This window comes from Dendrobates tinctorius, unplaced genomic scaffold (assembly GCF_039654945.1).
Source record: "Dendrobates tinctorius isolate UK_male_01 unplaced genomic scaffold, ASM3965494v1 ptg000003l, whole genome shotgun sequence".
In the NCBI taxonomy this organism is placed as follows: domain Eukaryota; kingdom Metazoa; phylum Chordata; class Amphibia; order Anura; family Dendrobatidae; genus Dendrobates; species Dendrobates tinctorius.
Window position 1 is genome coordinate 88,275,706 of NW_027361671.1, and position 13,930 is coordinate 88,289,635.

The following is a 13,930-nucleotide window of genomic DNA, read 5'->3' on the forward strand; positions in this document are numbered from 1 at the left end:
CAGGGAGTATTTGTTTATTTTTTTTCAGGAGATCGAGGGCGTTGCATGGATTAGGCTTCTAATAAATATAGCAAAACTGTGTAGTGTTTTATTTAATTAAAATACTTTTTTCTAGCTGTGTGTGTGTTTATTTAACCCTTAACAACTATAGGATTAGTAATGGATAGGTGTCCTATTGATATCACCTTACAATACAAAGGTGACATTAACCCCTTATTACCCCATAAGCCACCGCTACAGGGCAGTGGGAAGAGAGGGGGTAAGTGCTGGAATTGGTGCATCTTACAGATGCACCATTTCTGGGGCGGCTGGGGGCAGATGTTTGCAGCCAGGGGGTGCCTATAACTATGGTCCCTTCCTAGACTATAAATATCTGCCCGCAGTCGTTGGCTTTCCCTCTCTGGCGCAGAAAATTGCGCGGGAGCCCACGCCATTTTTTTTTCACAATTAAACATATTGTTCATTAATAAACATCGACCTTGGTATTACACATCTATCTATCTAAAGATAGATATATATATGTACAGATATATCTATAGATATATCTATCTATAGATATATCTCTATCTATAGATAGATATATCTATCCATATATCTAGCGATTGATCTATCTATCTATCCATCTATATGTGTGTAAACATTATTCTTCAATGGAATATGGAAAATAAGAGGTTGGACAAACAAATGACATCACAACTTTTTTTTTGTTAATAGATCTTTATTTAGCTTACAAAAACGCATACAAATCCGCATGGAAAAAACGCATCAAATCCGCGAGGATTTTTACCTGCGTTTTCTGCCAAGAGTTGCAGATTCTGTGCAGAAAATTCTGCAGGCAAATCTGCAACATGTGCACATACTCTAAAAGAAGACTGTCTGGTTTGTCTATAGCAACCAATCACAGCACAGCTTTCATTTTTACCAGAGCTGTGTAAGGAATGAAAGCTGTGCTGTTATTGGTTACTATGGGTAACAAAGACAGGTTTTGCTTTTAGACAGTTTTGATATTAGAGGCTTACTGTGTGTGAAATGACCCTTAGGCCGGAGTCACACTAACCGACGCAAAATACGGTCCGTAGTTTACAGGTGTAATACGGATGAATGACCCCTAAATAGTGCTCCGTATGTCATCCGTAAGCAAGGTGTGGTTGTGTATTTTGCTTGTCTGCATCCGTATGTAATCTGTATGGCATCCGTATGCAATCCGTATGGCGAGATTTTCTTGCCGCATTGCAAAATGGAAATGGACATATAATGGAGCCCTATGACAGGGTTTGTAACAGAAACGAAATAATAGATATAGACACATAGAATGTGTATATATATATATATATATATATATGCACACAAGTCATTGAGACAAACATATATATACACTCACTGGCCACTTTATTAGGTACACCATGCTAGTAAGGGGTTGGACCCCCTTTTGCCTTCAGAACTGCCTCAATTCTTCGTGGCAGAGATTCAACAAGGTGCTGGAAGCATTCCTCAGAGATTTTGGACCATATTGACATGATGGCATCACACAGTTGGCGCAGATTTGTCGGCTGCACATCCCTGATGCGAATCTCCCGTTCCACCACATCCCAAAGATGCTCTATTGGATTGAGATCTGGTGACTGAGGAGGCCATTTGAGTACAGTAAACTCATTGTCATGTTCAAGAAACCAATCTGAGATGATTCGAGCTTTATGACATGGCGCATTATCCTGCTGAAAGTGGCCATCAGATGTTGGGTACATTGTGGTCATAAAGGGATGGACATGGTCAGCAACAATACTCAGGTAGGCTGTGGCGTTGCAACGATGCTCAATTGGTATCAAGGGGCCCAAAGAGTGCCCAGAAAAAATTCCCCACACCATGACACCACTACCACCAGCCTGAACCGTTGATACAAGGCAGGATGGATCCATGCTTTCATGTTGTTTACGCCAAATTCTGACCCTACCATCCGAATGTCGCAGCAGAAATCGAGACTCATCAGACCAGGCAACGTTTTTCCAATCTTCTACTGTCCAATTTCGATGAGCTTGTGCAAATTGTAGCCTCAGTTTCCTGTTCTTAGCTGAGAGGAGTGGTACCCAGTGTGGTCTTCTGCTGCTGTAGCCCATCTGCCTCAAAGTTCGACGCACTGTGCGTTCAGAGATGCTCTTCTGCCTACCTTGGTTGTAACGGGTGGCAATTTGAGTCACTGTTGCCTTTCTATCAGCTCGAACCAGTCTGCCCATTCTCCTCTGACCTCTGGCATCAACATGGCATTTCCGGCCACAGAACTGCCGCTCACTGGATTTTTTTTCTTTTTCGGACCATTCTCTGTAAACCCTAGAGATGGTTGTGCGTGAAAATCCCAGTAGATCAGCAGTTTCTGAAATTCTCAGACCAGCCCTTCTGGCACCAACAATCATGCCACGTTCAAAGGCACTCAAATCACCTTTCTTCCCCATACTGATGCTCGGTTTGAACTGCAGGAGATTGTCTTGACCATGTCTACATGCCTAAATGCACTGAGTTGCCGCCATGTGATTGGCTGATTAGAAATTAAGTCTTAACACACAGTTGGACAGGTGTACCTAATAAAGTGGCCAGTGAGTGTATATATTTCACAGAGTTCTTCATAGCAGAATAGCCGCTAATTAAATTGCCGGCTTCTATCAAATCATTCCCCAACCCGACATGAAATGACACATGGTTTACATTCAGTAAAGCATTTCATTTCATGTTTTTTAATATATCCCTGACTAATAATTAGATGAGGGTTTGTGTGCAAAATTTGGGAGTTGTAGTTGTTATTTAAAGGGGTTAATTCATTGTTAAAAAATGTGTGGCTTCCCATTGCCCTGTAGCGGTGGCGAATGGGTTAATCTAACAAAGGGTTAATGTAATCTTACAATCGAATGGTGACATTAACCCTTTGTTAGATTAACCCACTCTCCACCACTACAGGGCAATGGGAAGCCCATGCATTTTTTAACAATGAATTAACCCCTTTAAATAACAACTACAACTCCCAAATTTTGCACACAAACCCTCATCTAATTATTAGTCAGGGACATATTAAAAAACATGAAATGAAATGCTTTACTGAATGTAAACCATGTGTCATTTCATGTCGGGTTGGGGAATGATTTGATAGAAGCCGGCAATTTAATTAGCGGCTATTCTGCTATGAAGAACTCTGTGAAATATAAATATATATATATATATATGTTTCTCTCAATGACATGTATGTATGTATATATATATATACATATATATATATATTCTATGTGTCTATATCTATTCTTTCGTTTCTTTATTAAACCTGTCAGTGTGAGTTTACTGTATAGCGCACTGAATTGCCGGCTTTTCTAAAAGATACCGGGGGCGTATTTCTCGCAAGTCACATGTGTGGTCCGTGTGTAATGCGTATTTTTAGCGCACCCCTAGACTTGTATTGGTGTATTACGGGCATAGTACGCTGACAGAAATATACGCCCGAGAAATATACGGCTGTTGGGTGCAAACCCATAGAGAATCATTTGTCCGTGTGTAATGCGTGCTTTTAACGCCTCTCACTCGTCCATATTCCTCGCCAGTGTGACCCCGGCCTAACACTTCCATAAAAAAATAAAAATATCATACGGGCCTCACCTGACACTAAACCAACCATGAAACAATGATCACCTGTCCTGGTCATTAGTTCTATCTTCTTTCCTCAAGTTGTCTGGTAAAAATATGCTATAGCTGCTAAAACATAGTTTCTGTTTGTTACTTTCAATACTAATAATAATAGTAAAAAGAAAACACTGTGAATGTAAGGTTACTAGTACTGAGATCTTACATACCAGGGGATTTGCAGGATCCTAAAGTCAGTGTAAATTCTGGGGCCTTATGACTTATGGCAAAGTTGGGAACAGTGATTATTAACATTACTGTGTATATTCATCTGTCTTCACACTGTACATCCTTACAGCTATGTACTGTATATGGTCACAGCTTTGAAAAAAAAACCTACTATCTCCTAAGTTGTGCTCGTGGTGCTCAACCCTTTTACCCCAAAACCTTAATACTTAAATTTACCCTTTAAGGTGTCTTGCAGCTATAACTTAGCATAGTGTTATCGTTGATTAAACAAATGGGAAATTAGTGGAGGATCTGATTCCATTGTTGGGCATGTCACTAGGTTTGATGCAAAATATGTGAAACCGCCCTGGAACAGCATCTGCTAGGAAATGGTGAAAAATACTAATGACAATTGTTACATTTTTGCATCAATTTAGGCATCAGTTGTGATTTCTCAGTGATGTATTAACTACGTCAAGATAACCTTCGCTAGATCTGTATATGGTCCCAACATTATGATGCATTTAGATGTGCAAATTTCTGCTCATCAATGCTCCCTTCATGACTGCCATCAACTACATAAAAGTCATTTGGTGCTTGTTTTCTTGCCTGTTTACACTGACATATGAACAAAGATGGGGATAGAATGATGTACAGTAGGTACGGAAAGTATTCAGATCCCTTTAAATTTTTCACTCTTTGTTTCATTGCAGCCATTTGGTAAATTCAAAAAAGTTCATTTTTTTCCTTAATGTACACTCTGCACCCCATTTTGACTGAATAAAAAACAGAAATATAGAAATTGTTGCAAATGTAGTAAAAAAGAAAAACTTAAATGTCACATGGTCACAAGTATTCAGACCCTTTGCTCAGACACTCATATTTAAGTCACATGCTGTCCATTTCCTTGTGATCCTCCATGAGATGGTTCTACTCCTTCGGAATTGGAGTCAAGCTGTGTTTATGTAAACTGATAGTATTGATTTGTAAAGGCACACCTGTCTATAAAAGACTTCACAGCTCACAGTGCATGTCAGACCAAATGAGAATCATGAGGTCAAAGGAACTGGCCAAGGAGCTCAGAGACAGAATTATGGCAAGGCACAGATCTGGCCAAGGTTACAAAAGAATTTCTGCAGTACTCAAGGTCCCTAAGAACACAGTGGCCTCCATAATCCTTAAATTGAAGAAGTTTGGGACCACCAGAAATCTTCCTAGACCTGGCCTTCCAGCCAAACTGAGCAATCATGGGAGAAAAGTCTTGGTGAGAGAGGTAAAGAAGAATCTCAAGATCACTGTGGCTGAGCTCCACAGATGTTCTAGGTACATGGGAGAAAGTTCCACAAAGTCAACTATCATTGCTGCCCTTCACCAGTTGGGCCTTTATGGCCGAGTGGCCCAACAGAAGCCTCTCCTTAGTGCAAGACAAATGAAAACCTGCATAGAGTTTGCTAAAAAACACATGAAGGAATTCCAGACTATGAGAAATAAAATTCTCTGATCTGATGAGACAAAGATACAACTTGTTGGTGATAATTCTAAGCGGTATGTGTGGAGAAAATCAGGCACTGCTCATCACCTACACAATACAATCCCAACAGTGATTCATGGTGGTGGCAGCATCATGCTGTGGGTGTGTTTTCAGCTGTAGGGACAGGATGACTGGTTGCAATTGAAGGAAACATGAATGCGGTTAAGTACAGAGATATCCTGGAATGAAAACCTCTTCCAGAGAGCCCTGGACCTCAGACTTGGCCGAAGGTTCACCTTTCAACAAGACAAAGACCCTAAGCACACAGCTAAAATAACAAAGGAGTGGCTTCAGAACAACTCTGTGACCATTCTTGACTGGCCCAGCCAGAGCCCTGACCTAAACCCAAATGAGCATCTCTGGAGAGACCTGAAAATGGCTGTCCACCAACATTCACCATCCAACCTGATGGAACTGGAGAGGACCTGCAAGGAAGAATGTCAGAGGATCCCCAAATCCAGGTGTGAAAAACTTGTTGCGTCATTCCCAAGAAGACTCATGGCTGTACTAGCTCAAAAGGGTGCTTCTACTCAATACTGAGCAAAGGTTCTGAATACTTAATTACCATGTGATATTTCAGTTTTTCTTTTTTAATGAAATTTGCAAAAATTTCTACATTTCTGGTTTGTTTCAGTCAAGATGGGGTGCAGAGTGTACATTAATGAGAAAAAATGAACTTTTTTGAATTTTCCAAGTGGCTGCAATGAAACAAACAGTGAAAACTTTAAAGGGGCCTGAATACTTTCCGTACCCACTGTATATAGGATTACTGTGTACAGTATTATGTTACCAGCTGCACATCCTCTGCTTACATGGGATGTGTGCTGTTGATAAGGATTTTTGTTTCTGGCATAAATGATCAAATCACCTTATGACCTAGTATTTTGCATGTTTGTCAGGTGATCGTCACCAAGTTTACAGAGGCAGATAATTAGGTTCTTATAAACTCTTTTTTGTTCATTATATACTTATGCAAATACACTATTAGAACTGAGTGACCTCTTAGGCCATGTGCACACGTTGCATTTTTCCTGTGGATCCGCAGCGGATTTTACCGCGCAGAAACGCTGTGGATCCGCAAAGTGATTTACAGTACAATGAAATCAATTTAAAAAAAAAACCGCTGTGCAGACGCTGCGTTTTTTTCCGCGCGTTTTTTGTGCGGTACAAAAAATGCAGCATGTCACTTCTTTTGTGCGGTTTTCCACTTGCTCCATTCTCCAAATCCGCAGGGGGAAATCCGCAGTGGAAAACCGCACAAAAACCGCACAAAAACAGGAAGAAATCCTCAGGAAAAATGCAGGTCATTTGACCTGCGGATTTCTTCAAATCTGCGCGGAAAAATCCACAGGAGGAAAATCCACGTGTGCACTTAGCCTTGCAATGCAACATTGTATTGATTCTGAAATGTAGTGCTAAACCTTTAAGAATCTCTTATGCTCATCATAATAACAGGAGGTGTTAAATGAAGTCAAACATTTATTTGGTTTGAGATTGTGGTTGAAGGTCAGTAGTATAAAAGACAAAATGTTCTTGGGTTTGAAGTAGTTAAAATTATTGTGGCTTGAGAACGGCCAAACTAAACACTATACACAATTGTTTGAGACTTCCATACTTCATCTCTTGGCTCAAATAAAAACTCCTATTCCTATAAACTGCTGTATACGAATAAAAGAACTGATCCGGCATGACTAGCATCCAAAGCTATTTCTGTCAATCTAAATTATGGTCCTAAAGAATGTGTCATGGTCTGGGCAGCCGTATGATTTTTTTTAAGTCAAGGTTAGTTTACCATTCACTCACCTGACACTTCTACATATCCTTCTTTGGTTTTCACTGTCAGTTCTTCTGGCTTGAAACTTTGTACATTAACACACACCTTCCAGGGTTGGCTTGGGGTGGCCACAGTATTACGAGGCTCAGGGTAACCAGTGTATCTAGCACTATATCCAGGAGGGGATATACCAGATGTCCGTGCCAGGCCTGATCTCAAAGGCCCTGACCAAGAGGCAGTTAGCCTGGGTCTTGCCCAGTCTGGCCAGTCCATAGTTAAATCATCTGGAAATCCAAAATCATCATCCAGGATACGTGTAGACAGGCCTTGTTCTCGAAAAGGATCCCGGCCTCTGCTAAGTCTACTTGCAGGATAATGACAAGTGAAGGGCAATTGACTGTCTGCCATATCCGCAGAAAGATTTAAAGAAGACAATAATTCCGGATGAAGTGAATGGTTTTCAGGCAAAGTATGCAGCTCTGATCAGTTACGTCCAAGGAATGGCTATGCAAAGGTAGTGAAGCTGAGCCAAGAAAAACTATACGTATTATAAATTCTTCAGAGAATTAAGCAAAGTCATTGGGAGTCAGAGCGGCGTCTTAATCCTCCAGATTCAGTCTGCAAATGTCCTGCACCACCAGTTATAAACATCACTGACTTCAGCTGAGAAAGTTCTGTAAACTTCTGTGCTGCAGTGAATGGCTCCTATTTATATCTTCCTGTTCATGCTTGCTGCCTGTGGACTGTCAGCTGGGTATTTGGAGCCTATGAAACACCCTCTAAGAATCTGCTTCTCTAACAGCTGATGACTCCCAGAAGACACTGGACCTGTTACTCAGGGTGTCCAATTTTAGACTGCCTTCTCTTGCTGGTCCCTCCTTTACCTCTCTCCTTTTAACAACCCCCTCTTCTGTGTCATCCTCCCTTCTTCTGCCAGGCAGGGTTGTGTCTGAACACATTTATATGACTATAACTTCGAAGATTTCATTCCTGGGATTGAAAAGCGTTATTTTAATCCAGCTACAGGTAAATTTACAGTCATCGGTTGTTTTATATGGCTGAAAGTTAAAATGTAGATATTAGAGAGAAGAATGTCAAGAAGGTTAGTCCTGATGTGACACAACCGAACAAGTTTGCGGATGAGGGGGAAGTCAATATAGGGAGCATTGTTGCAGCAAGACATGTCCTCAGTCTGAAAGCCAGGGGAGTTCCTGCTCCAGTAAGGCAGGAAATAGGTGCACAGGGCAAGTCCGACAGGTGCTAGTAGTGGGGGATCCAATATGTCACCAGGGGTGAACCTAGCCTCTCTGCTGCCTGAGGCGAACTGCAAAATGATGCCCCCCCATAGTAAAATCAGTATAAATAAGTCTGGTTTACTCTTTACTAGCCTAACCTGACGCACATGTAAAATACATACACTTTTAAATAGGAATATATTTGAAACATCAATCTTTACACTTGTCTTCAGGGACTCAATGCCACCTGAGGTGAAGTGATCAACTTGCTTCATTTTAGGTGCACCCCTGGCCGGGGAACAATGCTTACTGTAGCACTTCTTCCCCGGCGGCCATCCATGTGGTACTGATTCTGCATGCGGGCGGCACACAGTTGCCACACGTATTACACACACGGACAAGGATATCTCCAGTATCATTTTTTCTGGTACTGGAAATATGATGTGCGAAACTAGCCTAAAGCCACAATCACACGTTCAGTATTTGGTCAGTATTTTTCCTCAGTATTTGTATGCCAAATCGGGAGTGGGTGAGAAATTGAGAAGTGGTGACGTGTTTCTATTATACATTTCCTCTGATTGTTCCATTCTTGATTTTTGCTTACAAATACTGAGGTAACATACTGAACATGTGAACGTGGCCTTATAGCGTGTTTCTGTTGCTTCTGACTTCCCGCAGACATAAGTTGCAGTCACAAGATGGCGCCGATAAAAGGTGAAGACGGTATAGGAGCAGGGCAGGGACCTTAGGTTAGAAGCACCACTCCAGGGCAACCCCCCCAAAAAAACCACAAAGTGGTGCTTAGAGTGCAGAAACCCAGCATTAAATCTACACCTAAATACATACACTGGGAAAACTAAAAATTGCAGCAAAGTCGCAATAATCAAAGCAGATTGTTAACAACAAAAAATATATATATTAAAAATGAAATGTGGAAAAACGCAGTGTTTCTGCATTTAGGACTATGGCACAGGGACTAGACAACCTGGGTATATCGGCAGTACCCAGGGTATATGATTTGGGGCCATTTTGCTGACACAAATTACTTGTGAATAAAACTGGTGATAAATCTTATAAATTAGTTCTTAGTAATAGTGTAACAAATGCCGTAAGAACAATGGAGATTCCTCCTGCTTTGTCCCGGTTCCGCACCTTCCTGGGAGCAAACATTGCCCATGTTCACAGAGATAGGTCTGCCACTAGGAATTTTGGGGTAGTATAATTTTCAAGGCCCCCTTATACTCCGCCCAGGCTCCACCCCAGCCCTGCCTCCACCCCTCAAACTTTCCACAGTCCCACCGCCCTCTCTTGAAAAAACTGCACTACTCACCAATCACATATTAACAGTTCCCATCTCCAGATCACACATATATTCAGCAGCTTTTGTTTTGGCCAAAAGATTTTTTAAGCCGTCACCACGACAAGCTCTTTTGGCCGGACCCTACTCTACTCTAACCTATTAAACATTTGTTAAAATATCCAATACAATTTAGGTATATTTTAATTTATTTTTCAATTTTTAAAATTATCAATAATGTCACATACAGGGGACAAATACTGCACCATGACCAAACCATATATTACCACCACATAGTGACCTATAATACCACATACAAAGGAACAAATACCACCACACCATGTCCAGACAACATATTACCACCACATAGAGACCTATAATACCACATACAAAGGAACAAATACCACAACACCATGTCCAGACACCATATTACCACCACAGTGACTGAATAATACCACATACATTGAACAAATACCACTACACCATGACCAGACCACATATTACCACCACATGGTGACCAAATAATAGCACATACAAGGAACAAATATCGCCACACCATGGCTGGACAACATATTACCATCACATAGTGGCTGAATACTACAATACTGATCAATAACAAAAAACACACAATACTAATATCACCTTAAGCGCCATTATACACAGGAGATCTGTACTTAGTATGCAGTGTCTGTGTACAGGTAATACAGTGACCACCGGTGACATTGTACACAGGAGCTCTGTCTATAGTGTCAGTATATAGGTAATATAGTGATCACCGGTGACATTATACACAGGCACTCTGTATATGGTGTATAGTGTACAGGAAATACAGTGATCACCAGTGACATACACAGGAGCTCTGTATATAGTGTCAGTGTACAGGTAATACAGTGATCACTGGTGACATTATACACAGGAACTCTGTATATAATGTCAGTGTACTGTACAGGTAGTACAGTGATCAATGACATTATACACAGGAGCTCTGTATATAACGTATAGGTAATACAGTGATCACCAGTGACATTATACACGGGACCTCTGTATATAGTGTGCAGTGTATAGTGTCAGTGTACAGGTAGCACATTAACTCACAAGTGATGCCTCTAGGTAAAGTCCTTCATGTTTACTTTTCATCTTTCATCCAGCACATACCGTCGTCATCTCTGTAGGAAATAACAGTTATCTAGAGCACCACTTCCAGAACACATTACTTAATTTTATCCCAAATTCTAAACTACACCAGATGAAGAAATAAAGCAACAGTGTCGCTCTGCACATTAACAGGACCAGGGCCAGACTGGGACTAAAATTCAGCACTGGCATTTGAAGCTACACTAGTCACATGGTGACTATATAATATCTTTGTACACTTGTAGGCTACAAGAAGTGAGAGGAGATTAACATGACTATATAACATGTAGTCACAGCTGTGCCCAGTATTTCAGCTCAGTTCTATTTATTGCGTTTAGGTACAGTACTCCTCCCAAAGCTCTGTCCCCTTTTGTATGCACGGTGACAGAATTCCCCTTGGTCATAGCTGCCCCTATCATACCTCCCAACTTTTGAAGAAGGGAAAGAGGGAGAAAGACAGAGGCGCGCTGCGCGTGTCGCTGCAAATTTTAGGCCACGCCCCGGCCACATACATTTTGCAACTAGTCACACCCATGTCCATGCCCAACCGCACCCATTTAGCACTGCTGATTACACTGACTGGTACTGAGGACACAGTGGCTGGCATTATGGGCACACTGACTGGCACTAAGGAAGAGAGAAAACAGAGAAAGAAAAAAGAAAACAGGGAGAGAGAAAGAAAGAGGGGAAAGAAAGAAAGAACAGAGAGAGACAGAGAGAACAGAGAGAGAAAGAAGTAAAGAAAAGAAAGAAAGAACAGAGAGAAAGAAAGAGAGGAAAGAAAAAGAAAGAGGGGAAACAAAGAACAGAGAGAGAGAAAGAAAGAACAGAGAGAGAAAGAAAATGAGGGAAAGACAGAACAGAGAATGAGAAAGAAAGAAAGAACAGAGAAAGAAAGAAAAAGAAAGAAATAAAGAAAGATTCTATAAAGATACTATAGCACTTCCGGTTGAACGTCATGTGTGAGTTTTCAAATGCTCCTCGGGGCTCCACCGTGTACTCCTGTGTCCGTGGGAAAAGCCCGCTTTGTATGCTTCTTACACACTTGGCTTCGCTCTGTACATCCCATACACATATGGCTCCACTCCGTACACACACGGCTCCGCTCCGTATACCCCATACACACGCGGCTCCGCTCCGTACACCAAGTACACACATGGCTCCGGTCCGTACACCTCATACACACACGGCTCCTCTCCGTACACCTCGTGCACATGCGGCTCCGTTCTGTTCACCTCATACACACATGGCTCCTCTCCGTACACTTCATACACATCCAGCTCCGCTTCGTACACATCGTACACGTGCGGCTCCTCTCCGTACACCTCGTACACACGTGGCTCCGTTCTGTACAGCTCATACACACTCGGCTCCTCTCCGTACACCTCCAGCTCCGCTCCGTACACCTCGTACACATCCAGCTCCTCTCCGTACACCTTGTACACATCCCACTCCGCTCCGCACACCTCGTACACATCCGGCTCCGCTTAGTACACCTCGTACACGTGCGGCTCCTCTCTGTACACCTTGTACACATCCAGCTCCGCTCTGTACACCTCGTACACGCGCGGCTCCCCTCCGTACAACCCGTACACACACGGCTCCTCTCCGTACACCTCGTACACACACGGCTCCACTCCGTACACCTCGTACACGCGCGGCTCCTCTCCGTACACCTCGTACACGTGCGGCTCCTCTCCGTACACCTCGTACACGCGCGACTCCTCTCCTTACACCCGCGGCTCCTCTCCGTACACCTCGCACACACGCAGCTCCGTTCTGTGCACCTCGTACACACGCGGCTCTGTTCTGTACACCTCATACACACACGACTCCTCTCCGTACACCTCCAGCTCCGCACACCTCGTAAACATCCAGCTCCGCTCCGCACACCTCGTCCACATCCAGCTCCGTTCCGTACACCTCGTACACATCCAGCTCCGCTCCGTACACCTCATACACATCCAGCTCCACACCGTACACCTCATACACAAGCAGCTCCACTCCGTACACCTCGTGCACGTGCGGCTCCTCTCCATACACCTCGCACACGTGCGGCTACTCTCCGTACACCTCGCACACGTGCGGCTCCTCTCCGTACACCTCGTACACGTGCGGCTCCTCTCCGTACACCTCGTACACATCCGGCTCCGCTCCGTACACCTCATACACGCGCGGCTTCCCTCCGTACACCCCGTACACACAGGGCTCCTCTCCGTACACCTCGTACACATCCAGCTCCACTCCGTACACCTCATACACACACGGCTCTGCTCCGTACACCTCGTACACACGCGGCTCCTCTCCGTACACCTCATACACGCGGCTCCACTCCGTACACGCGCAGCTCCTCTCCGTGCACCTCGTACACGCGCGGCTCCTCTCCATACACCTCAGACACGCGCGGCTCCTCTCCGTACACCTCGTACACGCGCGGCTCCTCTCCGTACACCTCGTACACGCGCTGCTCCTCTCCGTACACCTCGTACACGTGCGGCTCTTCTCCGTACACCTCGTACACGTGCGACTCCACTCCATACACCTCGTACACATCCAGCTCCGCGCCGTACACCTTGTACACACTCGGCTCCGCTCCGTACACCTCGTACACATGTGGCGCAGCTCCGTACACCTCAAACACACGCAGCTCTGCTACATCTACCCTATAAACCCCTCCTGACCCCACACATACCTCATCCAGCACCGTGACAACCAGCACAGCAGAGTCCGGCAGACACCAAGAGGCAGGTCTGTGTGCACAGGACCTGTGATGAGGTCACAGGAGGGGCGGAGTCAGGGGTCACATGATCAGGGGTCTGGACAAAGGCTCCTGATCATGTGACCCCTGACTCCTCCCCTCCTGTGACCTCATCACAGGTCCTGTGTACAGAGAAGAGAGCAGGCAAGCGACACTGTGAGTGGCTGCGGGGGGGAGGTCTCAAGCTAGGGAGAGGATGAGGTGCATGGCGGCTTATCTCCCTGCAGTGCGGGATAGAAAAATCCTGGGAGGGTTAGAAACTATAACCGCCGTGCCCGCAGAGGGCCGGTGGCAGGAACAACAGCCAGGCCAGTGGCCGCACCAGCCAGATGAGCAGGCACTGCTGCCCGCGGCCCACATGACAGCGGCCCAGCGG

At 44.0% G+C, this 13,930-nt stretch overlaps 1 protein-coding gene and 1 long non-coding RNA gene across 2 annotated transcripts in view; both read right to left on the reverse strand.

Annotated features, from left to right (window-relative positions):
- HSPB8 (heat shock protein family B (small) member 8) overlaps positions 1-7,989 on the reverse strand; it is a 109,865-nt gene extending 101,876 nt beyond the window's left edge. The window contains exon 1 of the mRNA XM_073559432.1: positions 7,160-7,989. Within this exon, the coding sequence (XP_073415533.1) occupies positions 7,160-7,538 (379 nt within the window). The 5' untranslated portion in view covers positions 7,539-7,989. The remainder of the gene's footprint in view (positions 1-7,159) is intronic.
- A 381-nt stretch (positions 7,990-8,370) lies between these two features.
- On the reverse strand, positions 8,371-13,576 carry LOC141069750 (uncharacterized). Its single transcript, XR_012226639.1, has 3 exons — positions 13,489-13,576; positions 10,758-10,828; positions 8,371-8,454 (listed from the first exon to the last, which is right to left on the reverse strand). It is a non-coding gene; the product is annotated as an uncharacterized lncRNA (long non-coding RNA).
- Positions 13,577-13,930: the final 354 nt, after the last annotated feature.